Raw genomic sequence first — 27,251 nt, 5'->3', positions numbered from 1 at the left:
TCTATGAGCTCGTAATATTTTTGGGGATTCTTTATGATTTCTTGTCAGAGACTTGAGACGCTGAATTGAAAAAATAAAAAGACAAAGTCAGGGCTCATCGCCTCCTATAGTCACTGTGTGTATTCTAACAAGTTAATGCGTTATTCTCGCTTGGATAATAAATGTTGTTTTTTTGTTGTTGTTGTTTTTTGGTTTTGCGTATGTTGGTTAGTTTAATGGCTTTTGTGTTTTTTTAATCATTGTTCTTTTTTTTTTTTTTTTGCGTAAAGTTTTCAGTGTAGTAAGTTGCGGGGGCCTGCTGCGCGTGCCGTTATTTATTAATGTGTCATCTGAGTGCATGAGGGTAAACCAGCGGGTTGCCATGAGCGCGTGAAGTTCACGAGGGTTTTCACCCCTGGATACTTATTGAAGAAGCAAATAAAACTCTGTTAATTGCTAAACATCTAGAATGTGTTCTTTTGATTAATGACAAATGAAAGAGGAATTGCTGCCAGTTCAACGTACAGTAGTAGTAGTAACACTCAGAGTTTATAATGTTGTGTTAGGATGTAAGTTTGGTGATGCATGTTATCAACATGCAAGCGTTAGCCATCCATCTGCACAACAGGTTGACTTTTGTAGGTTGTGAGGTCTACTCTTTTGGATAGCTTTGTTGTCATTCTCTGTTTTAGCAACGGAACTATTAGTTCATAAGTATTAACTCACTAAAAAAAAAAAAAAAAAAATGAGATTACATTAAAAAAGCACTTTCATTAATTCTTCTGTTAAAACGGTTGAATTATTTGAGCTCTAAAGTTGTTTAAATCATCGTTTAACGGTCATTTTAGTGTCAGGGCAAGGAAGTGGTAAAATTGGAAATACCTGCACAGAAATGGTTAGTAAGCGATTTTATCACATAAAAATCATGTAAACATATTTTTATGTCTTGTGGCTATACTTTTGAAACAGTGAGTATTTTAACAATTACGGCTTTGCCCCATTCACTTCCATTGTAAATGCCTCACTGGAACCCAGATTTTTGTTTTTTAAAGAAAAGGTTGAATTAAAGTTGAAGGAAATTGGTACTTTAATTCACCAAAGTGGCATTCAACTGATCACAAAGTATAGTCAGGACATTACTGATGTAAAAAAACAGCACCATCACTATTTGAAAAAAGTCATTTTTGATCAAATCTAGACAGGCCCCATTTCCAGCAGACATCACTCCAACACCTTATCCTTGAGTAATCATGCTAAATTGCTAATTTGGTACTAGAAAATCACTTGCCATTATATCAAACACAGTTGAAAGCTATTTGGTTCATTAAATGAAGATTAACATTGTCTTTGGGTTTGTTTTTGAGTTGCCACAGTGTGCAATAGACTGGCATGTCTTAAGGTCAATATTAGGTCAAAAATGTCAAAAAAGAAACAGCTTTCTCTAGAAACTCATCAGTTAATCATTGTTTGAAGAATGAAGGCTATATAATGCTTGAAATTGCCAAAAAACTGAAGATTTCATACAAAGGTGTACACTACAGTCTTCAAAGACAAAGGACAACTGGCTCTAACAAGAACAGAAAGAGATGTGGAAGGCCAGATGTACAACTAAACAAGAGGATAAGTACATCAGAGTCTCTAGTTTGAGAAATAGACGCCTCACATGTCCTCAGCTGACAGCTTCATTGAATTCTACCCGCTCAACACCAGTTTCATGTACAACAGTAAAGAGAAGACTCAGGCCTTATGGGAAGAATTGCAAAGAAAAAGCCACTTTTGAAACAGAAAAACAAAAAGAAAAGGTTAGAGTGGGCAAAGAAACACAGACATTGGACAACAGATAATTGGAAAAGAGTGTTATGGATCTTAACCCCATTGAGCTTTTGTGGGATCAGCTAGACTGTAATGTGCGTGAGAAGTGCCCGACAAGACAGCCACATCTATGGCAAGTGCTACAGGAAGCGTGGGGTGAAATGTCACCCGAGTATCCAGACAAACTGACAGCTAGAATGCCAAGGATCTGCAAAGCTGTCATTGCTGCACGTGGAGGATTTTTTTATGAGAACTCTTTGAAGTAATTTAATTCCAAATTCCAAATTTTAATAGTAATTTTTCATGTTATTAATGTCCTGACTATACATTGTGATCAGTTGAATGCCACTTTGGTGAATAAAAGTACCAATTTCTTTCCATAAGAGCAAAATCTGTACATTATTCCAAACTTTTGGCCGCCAGTGTATATATACAACATTAAGCTCCTTTTTTTGACATCAAATCCCACTCTTTCACTTTCGGATGTGAAAGTGAAACTAAACAGGCACCACATGTGGCTTTCGGATGTAAAAGTGAAAGTGAAGATTTAGAGTAAAAAGGACTTAAATTGTTATCTTTTTCTCACCCACATCTATCATATCGCTTCTGAAGATATAGACATAACCACTGCAGTCATATGGATTACTTTTATGTTTCCTGTATGTAAATTTTGGAGCTACAAAGGTCTGATCACCATTCACTTGTATTGTATGGATCTACAGAGCTGAAATATTCTTCTAAAAATCTTTGTTTGTGTTCTGCTGAAGAAAGAAAGTCAAACACATCTGGGATGGCATGAGGGTGAGTAAATGATGAGAGAATTTTCATTTTTGAGTGAACCATCCCTTTAAGGCATCATGGACATATTCCAAATGGGAAGGCTGTTTCTAAAGACATTCTAATTAAAAATGGACTATTTTACCCAATATTTGGGTGTGATAAGTATTTTTATGTTTATTGGAGTATAGCCAAAGTCCCTTTCTAAGCAAGTCAGTCCACTCGGCAGTCATCTTGGGCACACATTAAAAAATACAGATCCAATCTACTTGAATGGCCCAGCTAATACCCATGTGTGTTCTCGTTCTCGAGTTGACTGACAGGCGATGTCTGCATCTAAAAGGTGATTGGCCTTTTTACCTCTAATGTGGGACTTCATTTTCTTCACCTGCCATATTGGATGTTCGTATTTCTCCCATTCATTTTAATACAAGTTCTCCATCTCGGGCTAAACAGTCTCTGTTATAGCATAATAATCTTAGCAACATGCTAATGCCATTGAATTCTATTCAAAGTAATTTGTGTGTCGAGACTCAAGATTTGAATGACACACAGAATTGACACCACATTCCAAATCCGTCAGCTATGAGCTCCCATTACTGCTTAAAAGGCAGCTGCCATTGTCCTTCATATATTGCTTTAAAATCCTGTTTTTGAGCTAAAAGTATTTTGGTTGAAGTGTTTCCAAGTCGACCCTGGGTATTATGGCTGATGTGAATACTAATGAGTTTGTGAGGATAGAATGTCTTTATACATCAGAATGACATCATCAGGACCTTCGGTTACATTAGCTTTGTAAAAATAACAAAAATGATGAATGCTCAATGGAGATGTGTTTGTATGTGTGCACAAGTGTTTCTGTTTGATACAGAATCTGCTTGCTCCTCTGCCATGGTTTCTCACTCTGCATGTCTTTCACTCTTTTTAAATCCACTCTAAAATCGGGTACAGAGAACGAGAAAAAGAGAGAGAGGAATGATCATTTGAAATGAAGGCTTGGGATGGGACAGATATTTTGAGTGACAGACTGAAATGAATGGCTGTATCTGAGAGGCAGAGAGGAATGAATTGCAGATACAGTGACACTAAAGCTACAGGAGGAAGGACGAAGAGATGAAGAAAATAAAAGATGAATCTGAGGAATAAAACAGTGATATAGTGTGGGATAATTCTGAACTGTGAATATCTGTAAGCAGCGATGATTCTCACTTCTCTTGTTTTAGGTTTTGGTCCACATTCTGTCTCTCTTTCTCTCTCTCTCTCTCCCTCTCTCTCTCTCTCTCTCTCTCTCTCTCTCTCTCTCTCTTTTCCTCATCTCTTTTTCACCCATTCTATTTGAGTGTCCCGTCTGTGTGAGGTCATTAAATCAGGAGGGTCAGTCAGGCAGAACACAGTGAGGTCAGATGGACAGAATAAAGAAGATGATGGGTGTAGAAGGAGAGGAGAGTGGATTTTGGACAGGAGTTTCACATCAAGCCAAAACATTGGCTATTTGGAATGGAATTATAATGTACTGTTTAGACTACTGAATACTGCTCAGTAGTGGCAGACTGATATATCGGCCAGGCCAATATATTAAATGATATTTGGCCATTTTGAGACATCTGCACTGGCTTGGCCGATAGTGTTATCAACCCCTTGTGTCAATTACAAAATCTAGCCAAAGCCAATGGTTAAAGTCAATGGACAATGCACAATTGCTGTTTTCATATATCTGATTTGAATTCAAAGTAATATTGTTAAAAAAATCATTTAATGTCAACATACATTCTGTGCTCAACGTTAAGGATTATTTTCTGCTGGCCCAGTTGGGACAGTAGTTCAGATTTTTACTGCCAACCTTTTCACTGGCTCCACCACAAAAAAATTAGACATTTTATTTTTAGCAACATGTTTTGGTTTGTATATGCACCAGGAATAATATGTATTATTATACTGTATTATTGTAAAATTGAATAATATGTATTATTATATTGTATTATTGTATAATAGAATACTATGTGTCATTATATTGTTTTATAATATAATAATACATGATATGTATTACGTATTGTTATATTATATTACATATTAAATAATATGTAGAGTTATTAAAAAAGTCACAGGCAGATGAGAGAAAGAGAGAGAGAATGGCCTTATTGATATTTTTGTCCTCACTCATCTCAGTATTTTGTTTTTGAGCTGAAAGCCTCTCCTCGTTATGTGTTATCAAGATTTTAATTGAGCACAGATGTGAATGTGACATGTTGTTCAGAAGAACAAGCTGTTTAGTCGGTCAGTGAGGATGAACTAATAGCTGCTGCCCGTGAGTTTTTATGATGGTAACTGGCATCAGTGCTGGCTGGAGCTGAAAACGTAATGGGCACAGAAATCAGAGTCTTATTGAGTATCCTGATATTCAGGAATGGCCCCAAAAAATACTGTGTTTGGACATAAATGTATTCATTGTCATTAAACCAAGTGGCATTTGCAAACAAATAATGCTAGACAGTTTCTCAGAACTAACTTCACTTTTCTGAGCTATTTTGGAGATTACTTTTCACCAAGGGGTCTCAAGGTCATTTTTAGTGAATGTATGAAATCAGTTCTCCTATAGCAGAGTAACCACAGGTGTAGTTTGCCACATGAACTATATGGACAAACTAATGTTTGACAACCAGAAAATGTCCAGATGCTTTGTTGTCTTCATTTTGAACAGTAGAATAATAATAATTCCTTACATTTATATAGCGCTTTTCTAGGCACTCAAAGCGCTTTACATAGTATAGGGGGACTCTCCTCAACCACTACCAGTGTGCAGCATCCACCTGGATGATGCAGCGGCAGCCATAGTGCGCCAGCACGCTCACCACACACCAGCTATTGATGGAGAGGAGAGAAGAGTGATGTAGCCAATTCAGGGATAGATTCATCGATCCATCCCTCCTTTTTCTTTAAAAAAAGCAAAAATCGAGCTTAAGTGAACGGGGCCAATTTTTGTAGGGTTTTATGGCAGAAATGTGAAGCTTATAATTTTATACAAGCACTTACATTAATACTTCTGTTAAAACCTGTGTATTATTTGAGCTGTATAGTTGTTTAAATAATTATTTTTACAGTTGTTTTAAGGTTTACGGCGTTACGTCATCATGGCAGTTATAAAATGGGATTTTACTTTACATATAAAAGGTTAGTAAGTGATTTTATCACACTAAAATCATGTTAACACACATATTGTGTTGTGGCTTTACTTTTGAAACTGTGAATATTTTAATGTTTACGATTGGCCCCATTCACTTCCATTGTAAGTGCCTAACTGGAACTCAGATTGTTGCTTCTTATTTTTAAAGAAAAGGAAGGACAGGTCGAAAATCATTTTTGTGCTAATGCCACAAATGCTGTCGATTGTGCTTAACTTGTGTTGAATATGGAATATTCCTTTAATTGCACTTATCTTCAGAATCTTGTTGATGTTTATTTTCTTGTCATGTAAAAACGAGAATCAGTAAAATTTGTAGTGAGAGAGGAGCTTATGGAGAACACTTACGAACGCCCTCTCCTGTTCATCCATTACTCAAAGCTGCAGTATTTGCTGTGTTCAATTACAGCGCTGCTCATAAATAATCAGACGGCGGCTGGTCATAATACCCCATTCACTGTTGGCTTTATAGCGTGACAAATCCTTGTTGTTGGTATTTATGTACAGAATGCAGCCCAGGGAACATTTGTCTGTGTGTGTCCTCCAAAGAATCCTCTAAAGATTTGTTTGAGCTCTTAATCGTAAATGACACCGTTTATCTGCTTCTAATGACCAAACAAGAGAAAAGAACTAAAGTAATTTGTTAGAAAAAGATGAGATTGTCGCTGTTTTGTTTTATACCAGTGAATTTTAGAGCAGTACGAAGTTCCTCACAGCTCTCCGACAGAATCCAGCTATGTATGTGAAGTGTGGATTATGTGTGCCAAGGAATATGGGTGAATCAAGGCGCTCTAAAATACCCGGAGAAAGCTATCCATTAATATTCCTATAAATTTCAATGGTGTCTTCTCGGTGTGCAGAGGGTTCCCTGGAAGTATGTGATCTGGAGGCTGCCATCTTTGCTTATGGGTGCTCAGTTCTGGGAGCGGCTGTCATGTTACTGATCATTCTTCAATGGCAGCAGATAGGGGAAAATATAAGTCAGTTTCATACTTTTCAGAGCCCTGTAAAACAATCAATGGACAAACATGAAATATAATGTAATGAAATAATTGCTGTTTAATTAGTTTTTTGTTTTTTGCTACTTTTGAATGCTTGGCAGTGGAGAAACATGCTGCTTGCCATTTGGTGTAGTTACAACACCTACCAGCAGGGGCTCACTGGAAATGCTGGTGTACTGTATATGTGTGCATTTGTGAGACATAGTTGAGGTTAATAAATAGCATGTGTGATTTTTGTTGAGAGGTAGACGGACTTGAGGTAAAGGTGGTATTTTTATTCCCTGTTTGTATTGTTTCACTCATTTGCTGTCAAACAAGCTGCAAGTTTCCCTCGTCTGATGGGTTTATTGTAGCAGTGGACCTCTTTACAATACCAGAGCTGCCCTCTCTTTCTCTCTCTGTTCTCCCTCTCTCAGAATTCTGACAGTTTTGCAATGCAATAATCGAGGAAACAAACTCTCTGTGGAGAGTGGGATAAGGCAGAAAGTAAAAGAAAGAGATCAAGGACAGAAAAGAGAGAATATCAGTTTTTCTTCAGCTTTCCTCTCCTCTGACAGGATATTGATTTATGCTTATTTGTCAGCACAGTGAGCTTGTCTTGCCTGTCTCCAAGTTTTTCCATACATAAAGTGAAAATAAACCTACAGCACTGATACATAATGAACATATTTGTCTGTACGAATCATTCAGTACTCTAGTACTCGGTAGTCATTTTCTGTCATTCATCTCACCAAATCTCACTCTTTTCTGCAAGCATGTTTTATCTTTTGGAATTTAGACTGAAGTCATCTATTTTAAAATATGCAGACATTTTCTGTATGCATGTGCTTTGTTTTTCCTTTTCTGGTTTAAAAATGTGTCGGTAATACTCTATAATAACTTGGTTATAAGTTGTGGCACTCAATTGAGGGTGCAGGTTTGAATCCGGCTTGCAACTCAAGGACTCAATCTGACAAATGGCAGATGGGGGAAGTGTTCATGAAGCCTGTTTGAAAACAGTTACTTTTTTTTGCAAGTACAAAATGGCTGTATAGTTCTTTTCAGATTTTGTTTTTGTTCCTTAAAGGTGGGTTGCTGTGAAGTGATGCCAGTCATGGTTAGTCTGTCAGTGGTGGATTTCAGCTCGGTTTCAGCATTACAGTACACCTGAGACGTACACACACACACACACACTCTCAAGCACGCTAGCCTGCTCCACTCGCTCTCTCTACAGGAGATAAGGTAGAATTAATTTAGTCCTGCAGTTAGAGAGACAGAAATAAAAAAAAACTAAAGATTTGAGGAAAAAAAAGGAAAGGACAGAGATTGAGAGAGAGAAGGAGAGACCTCACACAGTTGTGTCTGGAGGAACAGAAGAACTTGAAAGATTGTGACAGGATGAACTGTAGTGTGGCGTCTCGCTGGGACGCCATACTGTCACAGTAATTACCGTCTCTACAGGTCGTCCAAATTCACACACTCTCACACATACATACAAAATTATAAACACTTACATTATGCTCCCTCAGAAATGTGAAAACCAGCATGTATTTACATGCAGATACCTACATACTAACACATACACACACGTAGCCATGCACAGCTCGGAGTTGTCATCTGTGTCCTAATTTTTTTGGAGGCTGGAGGTGAGAAAGGTGTGTATGTGTGTATTTGTCTTGCTGTTTGTCTTCTGCTGTTTCTGTTGTATTGTAGGTTGGCAGTCTGGCAGTAAGCGTTTAGTTCAGAGCAAGATGTACACCTGTGCGTGTCACCTGCAGAATACTGTTTTTGCAGTTCCATTTGGTGACTCTAGTGATGCAGAAATCACACACTTCACCTTTAAGTCATATCTCAGATAGCCTAATATTACTGTAACCAGTTTAAAGGGAAGAATACACTCATGTACTTTAAAAGTTCAATTTTTGTCTGAATTAAACAGTAATTTGTCTTTTAAGGAATGTCATGTAACAGACCTAGAAAATGCAATTGTATCTCTGCTTCGTCAAGCATGTATACACGCTAATCGGACCATTGTTGGCGTCTGTGTTTTGCGCATGTATGCTCTGAAAGACAGGTGACTCGCAACATGTATTAAAGCCGGAATATTTGTTGTCCACCCTTCAAATATTTGATTATGCACCAGCCACTTTCACACATGAAACTAGGGAAGGGCATTTTCAAAAAATGTTGTAGTCGAGCATTCTAACCCACAAAGAATGAGTAATCGATTCATTGTAAATTAAAAATAACAAGTATGACACGTACGTGAAATTAAAATTGTTTTTATTCACAAACGTTACCAATAACGGATACAAAATAAGGTAACTTAAAAAAAACTATGCTTTTCTTTTGGGGGGAAAAATATTAAATGAACAATATGCATTAGTAAAAGTGAAAAAATAAAAAGTTAAAAGTAAAAAAACTTTTGCACTCACCCAAAACTTACATAGAAACCAATACTGACAGCATTATGGTAATGCACATATATAAACTCTGAGTCTACACAAAGGCAATTGCATTTTTATAATTTCACATTATTATTCACAAAAACAAGTGGTGAAAGTTGACATTTTATAAAATTGCCCGTGTTAAGAGTTTTAACGCACATACACATACTGGTCTGATAAGCTTCCAAGTTTCTTGTACCACTTCGCAGTTTCTTTCCACCATAAAAGCAGATCCTTTTCCATTGGTTTGCATAACTCCAACAAGAACGAAATATCAATAGAGTTTAATAAGAATCAAAATATTACAAATATTGCTAGTGCTACTCTTCGCTTTGCTTTCAAAAGCACGGACACCATCATATCATCTTCTCTCATCCAACACCTCAACATCACACATCCACAGCGCCCCCCATGGCCCCCCCCCCGTACAATATTCAGCGCTGCTTACTGCAGGCAAATGCGAAAAGAAAAATACATTTGCGATATTCGAGTAGTGTTTTTAATAGCCAGTGCAGAATGAGTACTTGATTAGTCAATTACTCGTGCGCATCCCTACATGAAACCAGTTAAACTGCAGTAAAATTGACATATTGCCTTTTTTGGTTAATGTACCACATCTGCTATTCACACATGCAATGGCTTTCTGTCTTTTATCCATTTTGCTACTATTCATACATCAGCATGGGAAGGAGCAAATCTCAAGGAAGATGTATTCTGCTCTGCTTTAAAAGAAACGCCAGAAAACTCTCAACATAATGGCTTATACACTGTATGACAAACAAATTGTCAACCATTTTTTAATCAAGAATTATATACCATTGTACATGGTTGCGTTTATGCAGTTAATTGATGAAGTAGTCACATTACAGTCTGCAGATGGCTTTGTTGTGTTAAGAAGGTCTTTATTGTACATTTGTAATTGTGAATAATGACTGATTATACTCCTAGTTATGTGCTAATGAATGTTCGATCTTTCAACTGAATTTTTGACTTTAGCTGGCCTCTGAGACAGAAAGAGGAAGAAGAGTGAAAGTGTATGAGAAGAAGACTAAGGAAGGAGGCAGGGCTGATGAATGACAGGAAGAGATTTGCAAGGGTAAAAGAAAATGAGTGAAAAAAAAAAATAAAACAGACCTAGACAGGAAGTTATACAGCAATGAAAGTATGGAGATAAATGGTGACATTGTAAAAATGATACAGAGAGAGGGGTGAAGTGAGGGAAAGAGAGGTTATGCATTAATGCAGACTGTATTCAAGCTGCTTTTGTTTGGAAGGACATTTTGAGAGTCATGCCTGTTATTAAATATGGTGTCAGTCCCAAAATTTAACTGTGTGAATGTAACCATACACTCTACCACCCACAATCCAGTTTAATAAATCAGTATTGAAAAACATCAATTCCAAAAAAAACAAAAAAAAAAACAAATGGTGAAATTACTGCAATTTGCCGCTATAGAGCACAACAGTGACCGCCCACTTTTTTAGCCATTTTGGTTCTGGAAGTGTTTTTCCTATTCATTTTTTTCCATGGGGATTTCATAAAGGTCTTCATAAAAGCATTCTAAGCCATCATTTTGCTGAACAAAATTCAAAGATTCAAGCCAGTAAATTGATCAAATTTTCACATCACTAAATCAAACATGAATGAGCCTCAATACTTCACACGCAAAACACAATGATTGTGACAATCATCAAACACATCATTGAGTAAAATATGAGCATATTTATTGCTACATGACAGATAACTGAAAGAGACAACAAACACAACAACCAGTAAAAAAGTTAAACAGTAAGACAAGTTATACAGTAATACTGCAATTTGCATAATTTATTCAAGCCACAGTGCATGCTGGAAATAAGTAAGCATGATGTGCGTAGTTCTCTTGACTTATATTTTTGATTTCAGCAGAATAGTTTTTCCAAGTTCAGTGACTTATCACTAGTTCAGCCAACAAATTCTTGGATAATTGATTTATCTCAACAAGATCAATCCAGGGCAGTTATATGAACTCTACATTTTAAGTTATGATAACTAAAAGGCAACACACACACACACATATATATATGTATATATATATATATTTTTTTTTTTTTTACAGTGGAAACGATATATATACTATTATATAGATTATAGCTAAATATTCAGATATATACAAATATATTGCCACGACTCTAATTGTTCTTTCTCTTCAGAATTCATGGGTAGTGTAGTTATTCATCAGGAATTACACTATTAAATGAGATTTTTAAAAAATATATTGAAATAACACTTCAACAGGAGAATATTACATTGATTAACAATCTCAGAGCTCACGGTAGGTCTGTCTTCAAAGGTTTATATTTTAATGTTAAAAATCAATTCCCCTATGTAACAAATTAATAGGATTTTTACTTCCTGAACTAGACTGTTGCACTCTATTACCACCCACAGACACCACACGGTAAATTAAAGTTTATTTTAATGTTTATTTTTAAAGTGTTTGAAGATGAATATCGTTTTTGAATAATCATTTTGGGGTTCTTTTTTCCACATGTTCACACACTTGCATGTTGCATAAACAGTACAGACGTGCATGTTTGTGTGTACTTTTCGTATGTGGACATTCATCCATTTAAACGTTTGCCTCATTGCAAATTGCGGTCAGATTTTGCAGGCATATTTGCCCCATTACGTGTGCAGCCCTCAAATATCAGTGTCGAACGCACATTGATGACACTCATCTGACATTACAGAACTGATGTGGCAAACTCCCATAATTCCATCAGCACATTTGGGCTTATTACTCTTTTTGTTTACTGGAGTGTAAAGGCACTGGCACACTCACGGGGAAGTTTGAAAGAGATGAGCAATGGTATACTGTTTGCGGAAATAATTCAGACACCGTCAACACTGCTGGGGGAGGGTTTAATCCTTTAGACGAGGATTTAAACATGAGGATGGACAAGATTTAAAATTTAAAACATTAACTAATGTGACATTTAAATGTGTTATCAATGACTTCACGCTTTATTTTATATGTAGTATTAAAAAGAGATCAGGAAACGAAGCTGTTTTAACCACTTGATGGTGATTTAAAGTAATATACCCTCACTTAGCACTTTATTAGGAACACTATGGTAATAATAAAGTTCCCGACGTGGTCTTCTGCTGTTGTAGCCCATCCACCTCAAGGTTTGACGTGTTGTGCATTCTTAGATGCTATTCTGCTCACTACAATTGTACAGAGTGATTATCTGAGTTACCATAGCCTTTTTGTCAGCTTGAACCAGTCTGGCCATTCTCCGTTCACCTCTCTCATCAACAAGGCGTTTCCGTCCACAGAACTGCCGCTCACTGGATGTTTTTTGTTTTTGGCACCATTCTGAGTAAACTCTAGAGACTGTTGTGCGTGAAAATCCCAGGAGATCAGCAGTTACAGAAATACTTAAAACAGCCCATCTGGGAATTAGTTGTCGACCTCATAGTAGGTGGAGCTCCAGCTCACACTTACTGATGTCATGGACCAATGTCATGGAGTAGCCCTTCATTTTGGCCAGATTTAGTTCTAAATGACATCACACCCTTTCATTCTTCTATTTCGTCTATTGTGTTTTATGTCACAGTACCTGCATCAGGATGAGTACAGCATCGTAAGAAAGCTCCAAACAGCATGTGCTCTCAAACGGATCTTCATAACTGATGAAGATTAGATTGCGTCAAAAAACCAAAACAAACTATTTAATATTTTGCAGATATGCATTCTCTTTTTGATATCAGACCTAATATAAATTATATACTGGATAGCTAAAGTTGTAGTGTGTAATTTCTATGCCACTAGCATATCCAACAGAACTGCTAAAATATTGACTGTTTTGAAAGTTTCCCAAACATGGATCACGCTCTTGCTCTGTCATGGTGTGACACAATCGTTGAACTGTAGACCCCAGGCCCCTGTGGGTTTCTCATTAGTAAAATGAAGTTTAAATAATAATAAAATATTTTTGCTGAGCTGGATAATACTAGTCACCACTTGCGGGCAAGTAACCTTTTTATATTGCCTGATACATTACAAGGAAGGCTCTCAAACTATAATCAACCAATTTATTGCATGAAAGCATCTTGAAAATGAATAACATTTTATTTTTTTTTCACCCAATTTCCTTAGTTAGACATGAGTGGTTTTACAACAAAAAAAGTAGAGAATCCATGTACTATTTTTCGGCCTAGAGGTTGTTAGTTTTGTAAACCTAATCTTTTTGACTCATATTTAAACATGAGTTGACAGAGGGCATGTACATTAACTGTGGTCTTTAGTATCTGCATTAGCCTGCTTTGAGTCCATCACAAATGTTTATTGAACAGGGCCCGTTTCCCGATAATGATCGATTTTGGCTCTTAAAGGTATTGTTCACCCAAAAATGAAAATTCTCTTATCATTTACGCTTATGCCATCCCAAATGTATTGACTTTCTTCTGCAGAACACAAACGAAGATTTTTAGAGGAATACTTTAGCTCAGTAGGTCCATACAATGCAAGTGAATTGACTCCAGTGCTTAAATATAGGTCTTCATAAGCGATAATAGGTGTGGGTGAGAAACAGATCAATATTTAAGTCACATTCTGAAAGTGAAAGTGATTTATAGTAAAAAGGATTGAAATATTGATCCGTTTCTCACACAAAGTGATTGCATCGCTTCAGAAGACCACTGAAGATTTAACCACTGGAGTCATATGGATTACTTTTATGCTGACTTGGATGTGTTTTTTGGAGCTTGAAAGGTCTGATCACCATTCACTTGCATTGTATGGACCTGCAGAGTTCAGATATTTTTCTAAAAATCTCAGTTTGTGTTCAGCAGAAGAAAGAAAGTCATACACATCTGGGATGGCATGAAAGTGAGTAAATGATAATAGAATTTTTAATTTTGGGTGAACTATCCCTTTAAGAACATTTTCAATGTGCAAAGTTATGAACATTCTTTCCTTTTTCACATGCGTTTCCCAAAACTACACTTTGCAACGATATACTTTAAGTGCTTTTTAAGAGTTGCTGTCCCTGTGTGAGTGCTGAAATCATAGCTTGGTGTGTAACTTTATTAATACATGTAAGTTACATTGCTGGAAAATGTTTAAGTTATTCTCTTAAATAATCAAGCTAATTAACTACACAATCACGGCTTTGTTGTTCATCATGTGCGTTTGCAATGCTTCACAAATTCATCTGTGGGTCGAGGTATATATAGTATACAGCTCTGGAAAATATAATAAAATAAGAGCACTGCAAAATTATCAGTTTCTCTGGATTTACTATTTATAGGTATGTGTTTGAGTAAAATGAACATTTTTGTTCTATAAAGTACTGACAAACTTTCTCCCAAATTCCAAATAAAAATATTGTCATTTAGAGCATTTATTTGTAGAAAATGACAACTGGTCAAAATAACAAAAAAGATGCAGTGTTTTCAGACCTCGAATAATGCAAAGAAAAGAAGTTCATATTCATTTTTAAACAACACAATCCTAATGTTTTAACTTAGGAAGAGTTCAGAAATTAATATTTGGTGGAATAACCCTGATTTTCAATCACAGCTTTCATGCGTCTTGGCATGCTCACTACCAGTCTCTTGGGCAAGGAGGAGGAAAGAACCAGCTGAACAGTAAACATACATTTTTAATGAGAAACTCAACTTAAAACAAATGTAAACAAACACAAACACATATGCAATGCAGCCGCGTGCGTCTCTCTCTCTCTCTCGAACCGGCGTCTCCGGCTGCCCTTTATCTCGCTCTAATCAGCTGATTCAGTGCCGGCCGTGCTCCATCACGGCCCGGCCACGCCCTCCTCCTCATCACAGTCTCTCTCTCTCCTCCGGCGGTCTGGACTGCCCTCTTATCCCTCTCCAGCTCTCACTGTAACACAGTGACAAATATCTCTCCCATTTATCTCAATGGTGCTGTCGCGCACATGCAATGTGCTAGAAATTGCTAATTATAATGTAATCAAAGCGATCTTTATCATGTCGCGGCATGTTCTTCAAGTGTAATGTAGATGAATGGATGTCAAAGATCCACCAGTAGCAGCACATTTTCCACAGCATTGTTTACATGTGTATCGCCCTTTAAATCACATTTAATGACAAGAATGCGTGACGGGGAAAATGTACACATCACACCGCATTTTAACGATAAGACAACAAACCGGCTTATGCATTATTACATTTATTATCAGTATCCACTATAGATTTAACACCTCTCCAGATCGTGCTATCATAAGACGATCAAAACTGGCATGTTTAATGTAAAGTTTTTGCAGCTAGCCAGGGCCCCCTGCTGGTCGGAGGCCCTGGGCAAATGCCTGAAAGGCCCGTGCGTTAATCCGTCCCTAGAAACTGCACACTTGATGTGGACTTGCAATCTCAATTCCTTTGATTGTGCATGACCATGAAGTCCATGAGACCGCAGAGTGTCCCATTTGTCACTTTAGGTTTCAGAATGGTGCTCACAAGTATCCCCTTTGCAGCTGTTATGCGCCCTTTATGTGTCCTTATTACCCAACAGTAATTGCAGCGAAGTGTAGACTGGGAGGTGGCTATGAGTGTAAATTGCATGCTAAATTACTATTTTTGCAGTATATAGTATGTATACAGTGCACAGTATGCAAATTTTCTATTCACATGGAATTGCCGGATGACCTACTACATATGACAAAATTTTAATTAAAATGCTTAATCATTCTATTTATTTCCAAGATTATACTGTGACTGGACAGCACTCACAGGCAATGTAGCATACTACAATTAGAAACATTTATTACTGCACAATGCCTGCTTTACTTTACTATTTTTAAAGAAAAGCAGGCAGTGTACAGTTTACTGCACAATAAGCTAGTATTATATTCCAAACACTGCCTCTTTCTTTAAGAGTGCTCCTATACAGTAGTAAATTAATTAAATAAAATATTATATTTATGATGCATAAAGAAATGGGTATATCTTAGGTCCTGTAATTGAACATAATTTCCATTTTAAACACCCTCTTTCTTGTCCTATGGTATGACAAATGAATTTTTAAAAGTACAAATATTCCAAGTAGTCTTTCTATTAATATGTGGTTATAAATACTGCATGTATAATAATAATAATATAAGAAATGGGAAAAATAGTTTTTGATGATTTATAGCATGTCACACCCCAGGGCAATGATTAAACTGCTTGAAAGTTTATGTCAACTATACCCGTATTCACAAAATAGCATAAGCGTAATATAAAATAAGTTGAATTTGTAAATGTTCCCGCTGCAGAAGCAGGTGGATTGAGCCCCACGTGACAGCCCTTTTCCTGTGGCAGTATGTTCTGCTCACTGCGGGCTGATAGAAGGTTTATGTTGGTATGACGCCAGGGAACTCTGTGTGTTATATCACTTAAAAAACTGCAAGATGCCAAATGAAAACAAATGTGACTATTTCTCCCTTCTCCAGCTCTCTATTTCTCCTTCTCTATTTGGTCTCTCTTCTGTTTCTCTCGAAATCCAATTCTCTGCCAAGGTTGTTGCTTAAATTCCGCACCAGGGATTGCCATGCTAACCAAAATATTATCATATGCAGCCTGCTCATTTCATTTTGTTGAAATGTTCATGTATTTTTGTCGCTTAAATTTCCCTCTGCTGAGTCTGCAGGGACAAACACAAGATGTGTGCTTTTCCAGTTTGACTTTAATTTGCTTAGCTGAAAACAAACACCCATGATGTCAAACACTCAGTGAGGAAAACAAAATCAACTTTCAGATTTTTTTTAGACTTGTATCATTCATTGAGGGCTGAGCTTATTCAAAAAAATTTTTTAGAAATGCAATGTGAAAACACAATTATGGGATAGATGAACAAGAATATTTTTGTGCATTGGACAACACTGGTCATAGAAAGACATGTTGTCTATTTATTGTCTATTATATTGTGGTACATAGTCACATTCAATTTACAATTTTCAAATTCACAACTCAAATTCACAAAATTATTGCAGATTCTGCTGAATAACGGTGCAGGCAACAGTGAGATAGATAGGAGGTGTGCCATGGGTGAGGTAGAACCTCTGAATAATTAATCCGTCATGGACACTGAGAAGGTAGATCAAGTATTTTTTTTTTTTTTTTTTTTTTTGAGCAAGTGTTCTGCCAACACACATACACCTTCTCACCAAAGTACTTATCATCAAGCACCTGTTGTGAACAACACAATCCCACAATGCATTTCTGTTAGGTCTGCTGTGTAAGGTGGGTTTGTAAGAAGCCTGAATCATGATGAGAGATCTGGATGTTCCTGTGTGTATGGAAGAGAGAGATTAATCAGTCTATATCAGGAGACCAAATGAACTCAATCATAATGAGTGGAATGCAGTTTAGTATAAATGACTAAGGCTGTTTTCACACATTTGATTTAGTTGATTTGGTTCCCTGCAGTTCTTTTCAAGTTGCATTATTTGGCTCTGGTGGCTGTTTACTTTATTATGGTAATATAGTAAAGAGGTACTGATGCTATAATCCAAGACCAAAGTTTTCCGAAGGACCTGAGGATTCCCACAAATATGAAAAACCTGGAAATATCAAACAATTTTAGCCAGTATCTTTACATTAGATTTCAGTCCGAATTAAACAATAGTATGTCTTTTTTATGTAGGTCTATGCACTTTTGTCTGATTGAAGTTGTATCGAACAGATCTAGCTTTGTCCAGCATGCATACACGTTAAAGGAATAGTTCACCCAAAAATGATCATTCTCTCAGCAACTACTTACCCTCATGCCATCTCAAACTCATATCACTTTCTTTGTATGGATGTATGATGTGTTTTTGTCCATATAATGTAAGTCAATGGGGTCCAAATGGACGCAATAGCAGTATAAAAGTAATCCACATGACACGGGTGGTTTAATCCACGTCTTCTTAAGCGATACAATTCAGTCAAAAACTCATTCAAAAAGTCTTTTTGTTCAGCAGAATAAAGAAAGTCGGAGTTTGAGATGGGATGAGGATGAATAAATAATGAGAGAATTATTATCTTTGGGCAAACTATTCCTTTAATCGGACAACAACTGGCCTTAGTGTTGTGCACATTTACGCTCAGAAAGACAGAGTGCGATGTACATGGGGTCCTATGATTTCCGCCATGCAGAAAACACGGATGGAATCCAGTCATGAAAACTGAATTAACTGTTAATGCAGAATGTAATGGAATTTGACATATTTGGGATAAAATGAATGTATTAATGCTCAATTAATGAAATTAAAATTGTGATATGTCCTAGTGTGATGATTAAACTACAAAATGCTGATATTTGATTAAATGAATATACGATCTGAATATGCTGCGCGCTTTAAAGGGAATGTGTGAAGGTGGCCACTAATACACTGATAATACCTCATCATAAGCATAAGCATCACATGCACTCTGTGTTTGTATTAGATTATAGACAGTAGGGTGTACATCAAGCGTGAAGCATCCAGCACATGCAGACTATACATTTATTTAATTAAATGGCAGCCATTTCTGAAGGTGTGAAGCTGTCGTCAGAAACGTACCAACTCAAATTGCTTAATTCGGCTTTCCGCCAATATGAAAGCTCAGTTTAAATAGATTTGTGAAATTGAAGAAATTGCGACAGAAAATCTACTACTACTGTATAGTCAAATGTTATATTCAGTGTAGTAATAATTGATAATAATAATTAAATAATAATGACATTATATTTAAGCAATATCTCACAAGCAAGAATGCTGTTGTACTGAATAAAATATTTATTTTATTTTCATAAATGCTATAATTAATACTGTTATGCTCTGCTATGTGGCAAAAAAAAAAAAAAAAAAAAACCTACAATATTGTGTTTTAGATTGTGCTGTGAGGATCTGTATAGAAGCACTTAATTTAATAAAAATAATGTAAAAGTGTGTTGAAAAATATATATTTTTTAATTTGATTAAAATTATATAAATGTATTTTAATTAATCTTTTTATTAATTATTAATTAATATATTTAATTATTAATAATTTTTTTATTAAATTGAAAAACTATAAAAACATGGAATGCAGAGGGCCTTGGTAGCTCAGCGAGTATTGACGCTGACTACCACCCCTGGAGTCACGAGTTCGAATCCAGGGTGTGCTGAGTGACTCCAGCCAGGTCTCCTAAGCAACCAAATTGGCCCGGTTGCTAGGGAGGGTAGAGTCACATGGGGTAACCTCCACGTGGTCGTGATTAGTAATTCTCGCTCTCAATGGGGCGCGTGGTAAGTTGTGCGTGGATCACGGATAGTAGCATGAGCCTCCACATGCTGGGAGTCTCCGCGGTGTTATGCACAACGAGCCACGTGATAAGATGCACGGATTGACTGTCTCAGAAGCAGAGGCAACTGAGACTTGTCCTCTGCCACCCTGATTGAGGTGAGTAACCGTGCCACCACGAGGACCTACTAAGTAGTGGGAATTGGGCATTCCAAATTGGGGAGAAAAGGGGATAAACAAAACATGGAATGCAGAAACATTTTTACATATGAGAAAAAATCAAATGGATTTCATAGGGCCCTATGTACATTTAACACTTCCTTAGCCAACGTCCTTACTTGAAATTTTCGATTACACAATGTGCCATGTCTTAGACCAACAGATAAAGACCTTAGCTCAGCTATGCTAAAACCTGCTGTAGCTTGATTATAACTGCACATGTAAACAGACTGAATGTTATTTCCAGTCCTTGAGAAGTAATGGAAATTGATTTAATCTTAAAATTCATGGACAGATAATATACATTTTTATAGTTATCTATTCTATGAATATTTAATAAGCAGAGCATATTGCCCTTTGTGAGTGCTTATGTAGAGTAAAACTTGCAAGCAAGCCACCGACCATGATAACATCGGTCAGTTTGTTAAGGATAATTGCCTGTTGTTCATAAAACAGCAAATGTTACTTGCTAATAACCTATGGGGCGCAAAGTGATTTTCCTCAAGGGTTTTAAATCTATTAAGAAGATTTCAAGTTCAGTTAAGAATTGGTACATGTACATCTCATATAAATTGAAATCTTCTCCAAATCTCTTTAAAATGATCAGTGAAAATCTTGATGCAATATTCCCAAATGACTGGAAAGTCATTGAAATTCACTGGTCAGAATGTTTTGTAACCTTGTTTCTGATATACAGTGTGTGAAAAGTAAACATTATTACTTTCTACTTTATGTAAACCTGTGTATGAATATAGTCAGACACATGATTTGATGCATTATTGATCTACTCTATAAAATAATCAATTATTATTAACCTAATATTAATCAAGAAACAAAAACTTGCCAATCGCTCCACCGGGAGATCCATGCTTTACGATGGGAGTGCTAGAAGTGCTTCATGTTCTCATTATGGAATTAAATCCGAAGAAGCTGGGCTGAGCTTTATCTCATCTCTGACCCTGCGGACATCTTTAACGGCACCAGTAAATTACCAGTAAATACCAGCAAAACAAAAAAGTTCAGCCAATCCCAGCTCGGTAATTAGCCTAATTAAACAGAGGTTGTGCATGCCGTGATTATACATCATTAATTTCGACCTCACAGTTTCTGTAGTTAAGTCGCACGTCACATCAGCTCCCTTGTAAATATCATTTTCACTCCTCTCACTCAGATATTAATTAATTTATTTCATTTATTTATTTTTTCGTCAGAGAGTGAGAGATGCCGACGAGATGATTAGCAGCACGTGTCTCAGTTAGCTTCGAATGTGTGTGAGTGGTTCACTCTCTGGGAATTCCTTGTCGAGTGAACTCTCCCCCTCACTGGAGCGAGTGTAAAACTATTCTTCATTTTAATGCATAAATTATATGCTTATTTAATCATTAATACTGTTGATATAATACTCCTCTCCTCAAGCCATTTCGCCAATTCAAAGAAGTCGCAAAGAAAGACTTCTTAAAGTGCATTTAGCATGCAAAATTTTGAAAATAGGGTTACTCAAATTTTGTTTGATTTCTCTGAAAACTAGACTATATGTCTTATGTCATTTTGCTTACCATGTACTGTATATGTATTTTGTTTTAAAGGTGTTTATAGGTATTTTACTGGAAAGCAAGACAACAATACTGAGAACAAAAGAGCAAAATGTCATAAAATCACATTTAAATAATGCGTTTGTTTGTGTGCCACAGGTGTTGGTTGGAGATGACTTGGCGTGAAGGTTCTGGAGGCAAGATGACTCTGGTCAAGTTGCTTCTCTCCTTATTGCTGCTTCACACACTTTGTGAAGGTAACCACACACTCACAGATGTTTTTTCTTTATCTCTCTCACAGGTCAAATGTGTCTCTCAGGCTTTCAGATTCAAACTCTGATTTTGCTGAGCTCTTCTGTCCCTCTTCTTTCACTCTCATCTGTTTCTCTCATTCGTACAGCTTCCTCTCATTACCACTTTTTCTCCTCCTTGTTGTCCTTCCTTTTTCCGACATCTCACTCCATCACTGTTCTTGCACGCCTGTCATTCCTCACTCTTTGTGTGTGTGTTGCTGTGACTGATGTCTGGAATAAGAGCAGGACACCTCCAATCTACCACGGCACGTTTAACAACATGGTGTCACTGCCACTTAACATCAGGCCAGAGGAGTTTATAATTCACTCCCCTCTTGTCCCTCTTACTGCCTGTGTCCTTTTCTTTTGCTGAAACTCTCTCAATCATTTACACACGCTATCTTTCTTCATCTACCCCTCTCTCTTTCTCTCTGTGTCTCGCATTGGTCCAGTGGGAGCTGTGCTCTGATAGTTATTAAGCTGTCTGCGATTGGTTAAGGGATTTGTGGGTTAAATGAAAGCGAGGTAAATTAAGGAGGGAGTTTGATCCCTGTTCAGCCCTGAACCCCTCGGCACAGAGAGAGAATGCTTAAAGGGATAGTGCATACCAAAAACTGGAGTGGATGGTGGACTGCTCCAAAAACGACAAAAAGCACCTTAGAAGTAGTCGACACGACTTTTACAAGTCTTTTGAAGCAATAAGACAGCTTAGTCTGAGAAACAGACTGAAAATTGTAGTCATTTTTCACTGATAAACTTGTCTTCTGCACTAACAAAATTAGCAGAATTTGAATATATTGCACGGGCATGCAAAACTATTTCAGAAAAAAAATTCCCGCCCTGTCTAAGGACTCCGTAGATTTCACATAGCACCTTAAAGTAAAAAAATTATGTGTGGTATTCAAAAGGTTCCATATACTTGAAACATAACTCATATCCAATGTAAACATGAAATGCAATGAAGTAATTATGTTATATATTAATTACAGTAAATGCAATTATGTAAACTAACTTCAAGTATGTGGATGAGGCGTGTATATATCAGTCACAACCAAAGACCATTTTTGACTCAGAAAAAACCCAAGTATGTGGTTGTGGAACAAAAAGATTGGGTGAGTAGAAAATTATTATTCTTTTTTTTAGAACGTTCATTTTTGGGTGAACTATTCCTTTAAAAGGCAAGGGGTAAGAGGTGGAAGGGAAAAATACAGAATTTGTTAAAGGAAGAGAGGTAGGGTTGAGGTGTCTTCCTAATAAATGATGATGGCTATGTGAAGACATCTGATATGACATGAGAGTTTCTGTTCGACCCCTTCATTTAAAAGGCCCTCAATCAATGTCACATCCAGAAAATCATGAGGTACAACGTGAGAACATCAGCTATTAAGCCTGTTTTAAACATCCTGCATTTACAGCATGTAAGCTACTCTGCAGTGTAGCTGCAACAGCAGACACACTTACGCACGTTTTACACTAGATGCGTAGCAGTGCGTAAGCAGTGCAGATGCGGTGCGTAGGCGGAGTGGAAGTAGCACATGCTTGATTGTGCTTTCACATAAGACGTATTTGCAGTGACCACAAATACAACAATGGATAAGTAGTTCACCATTGGGGATGGTTGTGGGGTATGCCTTTGGCATTCTATCATCCAGATGGAGAGTACCCCATACAAGGATTAATGTGAAGCCTAAAAATGCTCTGTGGTCAATGCAGCATGCATCCTGTACAATTACCTCTTAAATCCATCAGAGAACCAAAGCTGGCTGGATGAGGCAGAAGAAAGACGGGAAGTGCTACCACCTCTGAGAAACATGGGTGGAAATAGGGGATGCAGAGAAGCCTATGATGTGTTTGAGAGATTTATAGTGAAATTGCTACATTTTCGTGTCAATCCATGTTCATTTTGACCACGAACAACGTGCTATCACTTTAATTCAGCACGTGCAGCACAGCAAAAATAGACTCGGTGCAGAAATGACCGATGCACTGCTGCTTCTGCACCACTTCTGCAACGCATTGCCATGCTGCACCCACGTGCAGTCTGAATGCTCTAACCTGTTAACATGGGCACTGAAAAAAATATATACTGCAGACGTACTGCATATGCATCATGTGTAAAACTGCCGTTAGAGCTTTTACAATGACATTGTGTCTTCTGCGTAACAGAGCTGCAGCTCTATCTGTAAAATAAAGTGATTTTATGTTACCACATTGCATATTTCCCTTAATAATGGCAATTAATTATGTAATTGTTATTGGGAGTGGGCCATTAAGAACTATTAAAAATGTTATGTCACGTGTCACTGCATGTGTAAGTCCAAAATACATATTTTTAAAACAATGGGTGACTCCGTGTTTCCGACGCTACACTTCTTTTGAATCTAAAGCGAAAATAATTTTTTTTGTAAAGACATTTTCCCAGAGTTGTGATCTTGCAGTCTAAATTGAATGCAATGAGACCAAAAGCAACAGTGTATAGCAAAATAATGACAAAAGAATACATCTTTCTAATGAGTTATCCTTGCGGGCTTCATGCAAAAACAGTGTGACCAGTGTGATTCACAAGCAAATGACTCTTTTGAACCGGTTCTTTTAATGAATAGTTTAAACGAATCCAACTCAGGAGTTTCCAATTTGAATCAGTCTGATGAAATCTTCACTGAATGAATCAGAGTACCGTCTCACATGTCACATGTCTCATGTTAATTACATTACGGTTACTGAATCAACATTACAGAAAACTCACTGAACTGAAGTTATTAGAACTTGCAGAAATTAAGCAAGAGGTGTTTTGTATACTTAAGACTCGTGAAACTTAAACAGTATCATTACTGACAGGTTGTATATATGACAACCTGCAGTTTTCAAAAATAAACATTTGCTTTTTTGTAATACATAATTTAAGTTAAAATATATGTACAGTTTAAAAAATATATTTGTATTTTATTTGTTTTCAAACTAATATGGCTCAGCAGGGGCTCCCCCACTGCAAAAACAGAATTCTGTAGCAAAAACTGAGGATCCATTATCATATGATGCTGCAAAAAAAGCCTGTATTGCAAAATATTATGTTGATGGATAGGTTTGCTGTTCATATATTTTAATATTTTTGCTGAAATAGTCAGTGTGAATGCTGTAAGCTGTTAAAATGGGTGCCTTAGATATGTGCCGCTTGCATTCAACAGATGCAAGATATGTGAAACAGGCTTTAGAGTGTTATATTGGAACAGTTTTATATTTCAATTAAGTCCTATTCATTTCAGTATTCATTTCAGTTTAATTTCAATGCATGGTGGCCATTGAAAATTTCATTAAGCAGCAATAATGAGCTGATTATTAATTCTATCATTGCAGTGTAAAGATCATAAGCAGAAGACGGGACACATGTGGCAGAATTATCTTTTTGGCAGGAACTCTCATCAAATCTGTGAAACAGTTTGTCACTCACCTAAAACCGAGCGTTTTAATCTCTGCTGCCAGTCTGTAATGGTCCAGTAATTAACACAGGTTGATGTGTTACTCTAGATTTATTCTGGTTAGCGTGTATTGGCGGATGCACAGTCGATGGCTCTAATTTTTCGCTCTGCATCTCTCCCTCTCTCTCTTTCTTTGGCTCGTTCACTTGTTCAAAGCCGAGTCAAAGAGGGATTCACCCTATCTAACACCAGCACTTCAAACACACACTCACATACACACTGCCTCTAGTGTGTGTTGTCTCAGTGGCTCACTACCCATGCATATGATCAAAGCTCTGATCTTCCTGACAAATCAGCTTGTCTCCTGCTGCCCCTGGAAAGAGAACACACATGCACGCACGCACACACAGGAGACACACGTCTCATACACAACAAGCATGAATGGAGAAGTGTTCACATGTCAGAGTAAAGTGTGTTGTAGTAAAATATTGAGTACTCAAGCAGAAATTCAAAGGAGAATCTGTAAGAAACAATATTGTACTGTAAAAATGTAAAAAACCTTTAACAACATTTGTTTTTTTGTTTGTTTTTTCTTCCTTTTTTCTCCCCAATTTGGCATGCCCAATTCCCAATGTGCTCTAAGTTCTTGTGGTGGCGTAGTGACTCGCCTCAATCCAGGTGGCGGAGGGCGAATCTCAGTTGCCTCCGCATCTGAGACCGTCAATCCACGCATCTTATCACGTGGCTTGTTGAGCGCGTTACCGTGGAGACATAGTGCGTGTGGAGGCTTCAAGCTATTCTCCGCAGCATCCACGCACAACTCACCACGTGCCCCACCGAGAGGGAGAACCACAATATAGTGACCACGAGGAGGTTAACCCAACCTGACTCTACCCACCCTAGCAACCGGGCCAATTGGTTGCTTAGGAAGCCTGACTGGAGTCACCTAGCACACCCTGGATTCGAACTTCTGACTCCAGGCGTGGTAGACAGTGTCTTTACTTGCTGACCTATCCAGGCCCCCATTTAACAGCATTTGTGGCATAATGTTAAATTTCGCCCTGCAAAAATTGCGGTTACTGTAAGGCACTTACAATGGAAGTGAATGGTCCATACTAAAATAAATATTGTTTCAAAAGTATAGCCACAAGACGTAAACATTATACACTGTTATACACAAGATTTCAGTGTGATAAAATCACTTGCTAACCCTATCTGTGTAACTTTGTTGTCATGACAATGAAACCCTGTAATCCTTGTATTGGACATAACTTTACATTGAAAAGGTTAGTAAGTTAATTTATCACACTAAAATAATGTTAAGAATGTATAATGTTTTCGTCTTGTGTAGTGTTGTCAAAAGTACCGGTACTTCGGTACCAAGTCGGAACTAAAATCAAAAAAGATGTAATGATACCAGTGATTCTACAAGACCGGTGTAAGGGGGTTTAGTGGAAAGGAGGAGGCGAGAACCGGCTTGACAACTTAAATAACAATTTATTAACCAAAAAAACACAACCAAAACACACAACTGAAAACACACAGTACAGCTGTCTGTAATTCTCTCTCTCTCGAACTGTCGTCCCCGGCCGCCTTTATCCCTCGCGCGCCCCATCAGGCTGATTGGGGACCGGGTGTGTCTCATTCCAGCCCGGCCCCGCCCTCCTCGGCTCTACACTCCTCCCGGCGTTGCCTCAGGCCGGGGGGGGCGTGCCTTATGCCCCGACTGCTGGCGGGTCCTCCCCGCCTTCCTCGACCTGGGAGGAAACAGGAGGAGAAAAAAAACCCACAAAATGGCGAGGAAAAGGCCAACACGGAGCGACAGAGAGAGAGAGAGGAGAGAGAGAAAAAGAAACTCACCAGTTCTCTGATGCGCCGTCGCGTGGTCCTCGATCACTACTCCACCCTCTCAGGCGGACTGCAGCCGCTCCTCCCCGGGCGGACCGGAGTCAGACCTCCGACCCCCAGCGGACAGAACGCCCCTCCGCATTCCCGGCGTCCCGTGGGGACTCTCCTCCGCCCCTGGCAGCGGCCCTACCACTCCAGGCGGTCGGGGAGTCGCTTCCCTCCTCCCCCCGCAGACGGCGGTCTTCTCTCGACCCCTCCGCGTTCCCGGGGGACGGCAGGGCACTCCTCCGCCCCCGGCAGCGGCTCCCTCGCTCCAGGCGGTCGGGGAGTCCCGTCCCCACTCGCCTCGCGGACGGCGGCCGTTCCCCGCGTCCGTGTGGTCGGGCTACTCCGTCCCCCGTCGGACGGCAGCGGCGCTCCCCTGGGTGGACGGCAGTGTCGAGGACTCTGCGACGGGAATCCCTCCTCCTTTCCGGGTCTCGGCACCAGTGTAAGGGGGTTTAGTGGAAAGGAGG

The 27,251-nt window shown here is 38.1% G+C and overlaps 1 protein-coding gene across 1 annotated transcript in view; it reads left to right on the top strand.

The window, feature by feature from the left end:
* Positions 1-27,251, top strand: part of cdh23 (cadherin-related 23) — a 340,743-nt gene that overhangs the window by 250 nt on the left and 313,242 nt on the right. The window contains exon 2 of the mRNA XM_051648347.1: positions 21,339-21,436. Coding sequence (XP_051504307.1) covers positions 21,352-21,436 — 85 coding nt within the window. The 5' untranslated portion in view covers positions 21,339-21,351. The remainder of the gene's footprint in view (positions 1-21,338; positions 21,437-27,251) is intronic.

The sequence above is a fragment of the Myxocyprinus asiaticus genome, chromosome 21, assembly GCF_019703515.2.
Source record: "Myxocyprinus asiaticus isolate MX2 ecotype Aquarium Trade chromosome 21, UBuf_Myxa_2, whole genome shotgun sequence".
Lineage (NCBI taxonomy): Eukaryota > Metazoa > Chordata > Actinopteri > Cypriniformes > Catostomidae > Myxocyprinus > Myxocyprinus asiaticus.
The sequence above is the reverse complement of the archived record's forward strand: the minus strand, read 5'-3'. Positions and strand labels throughout refer to the sequence as shown.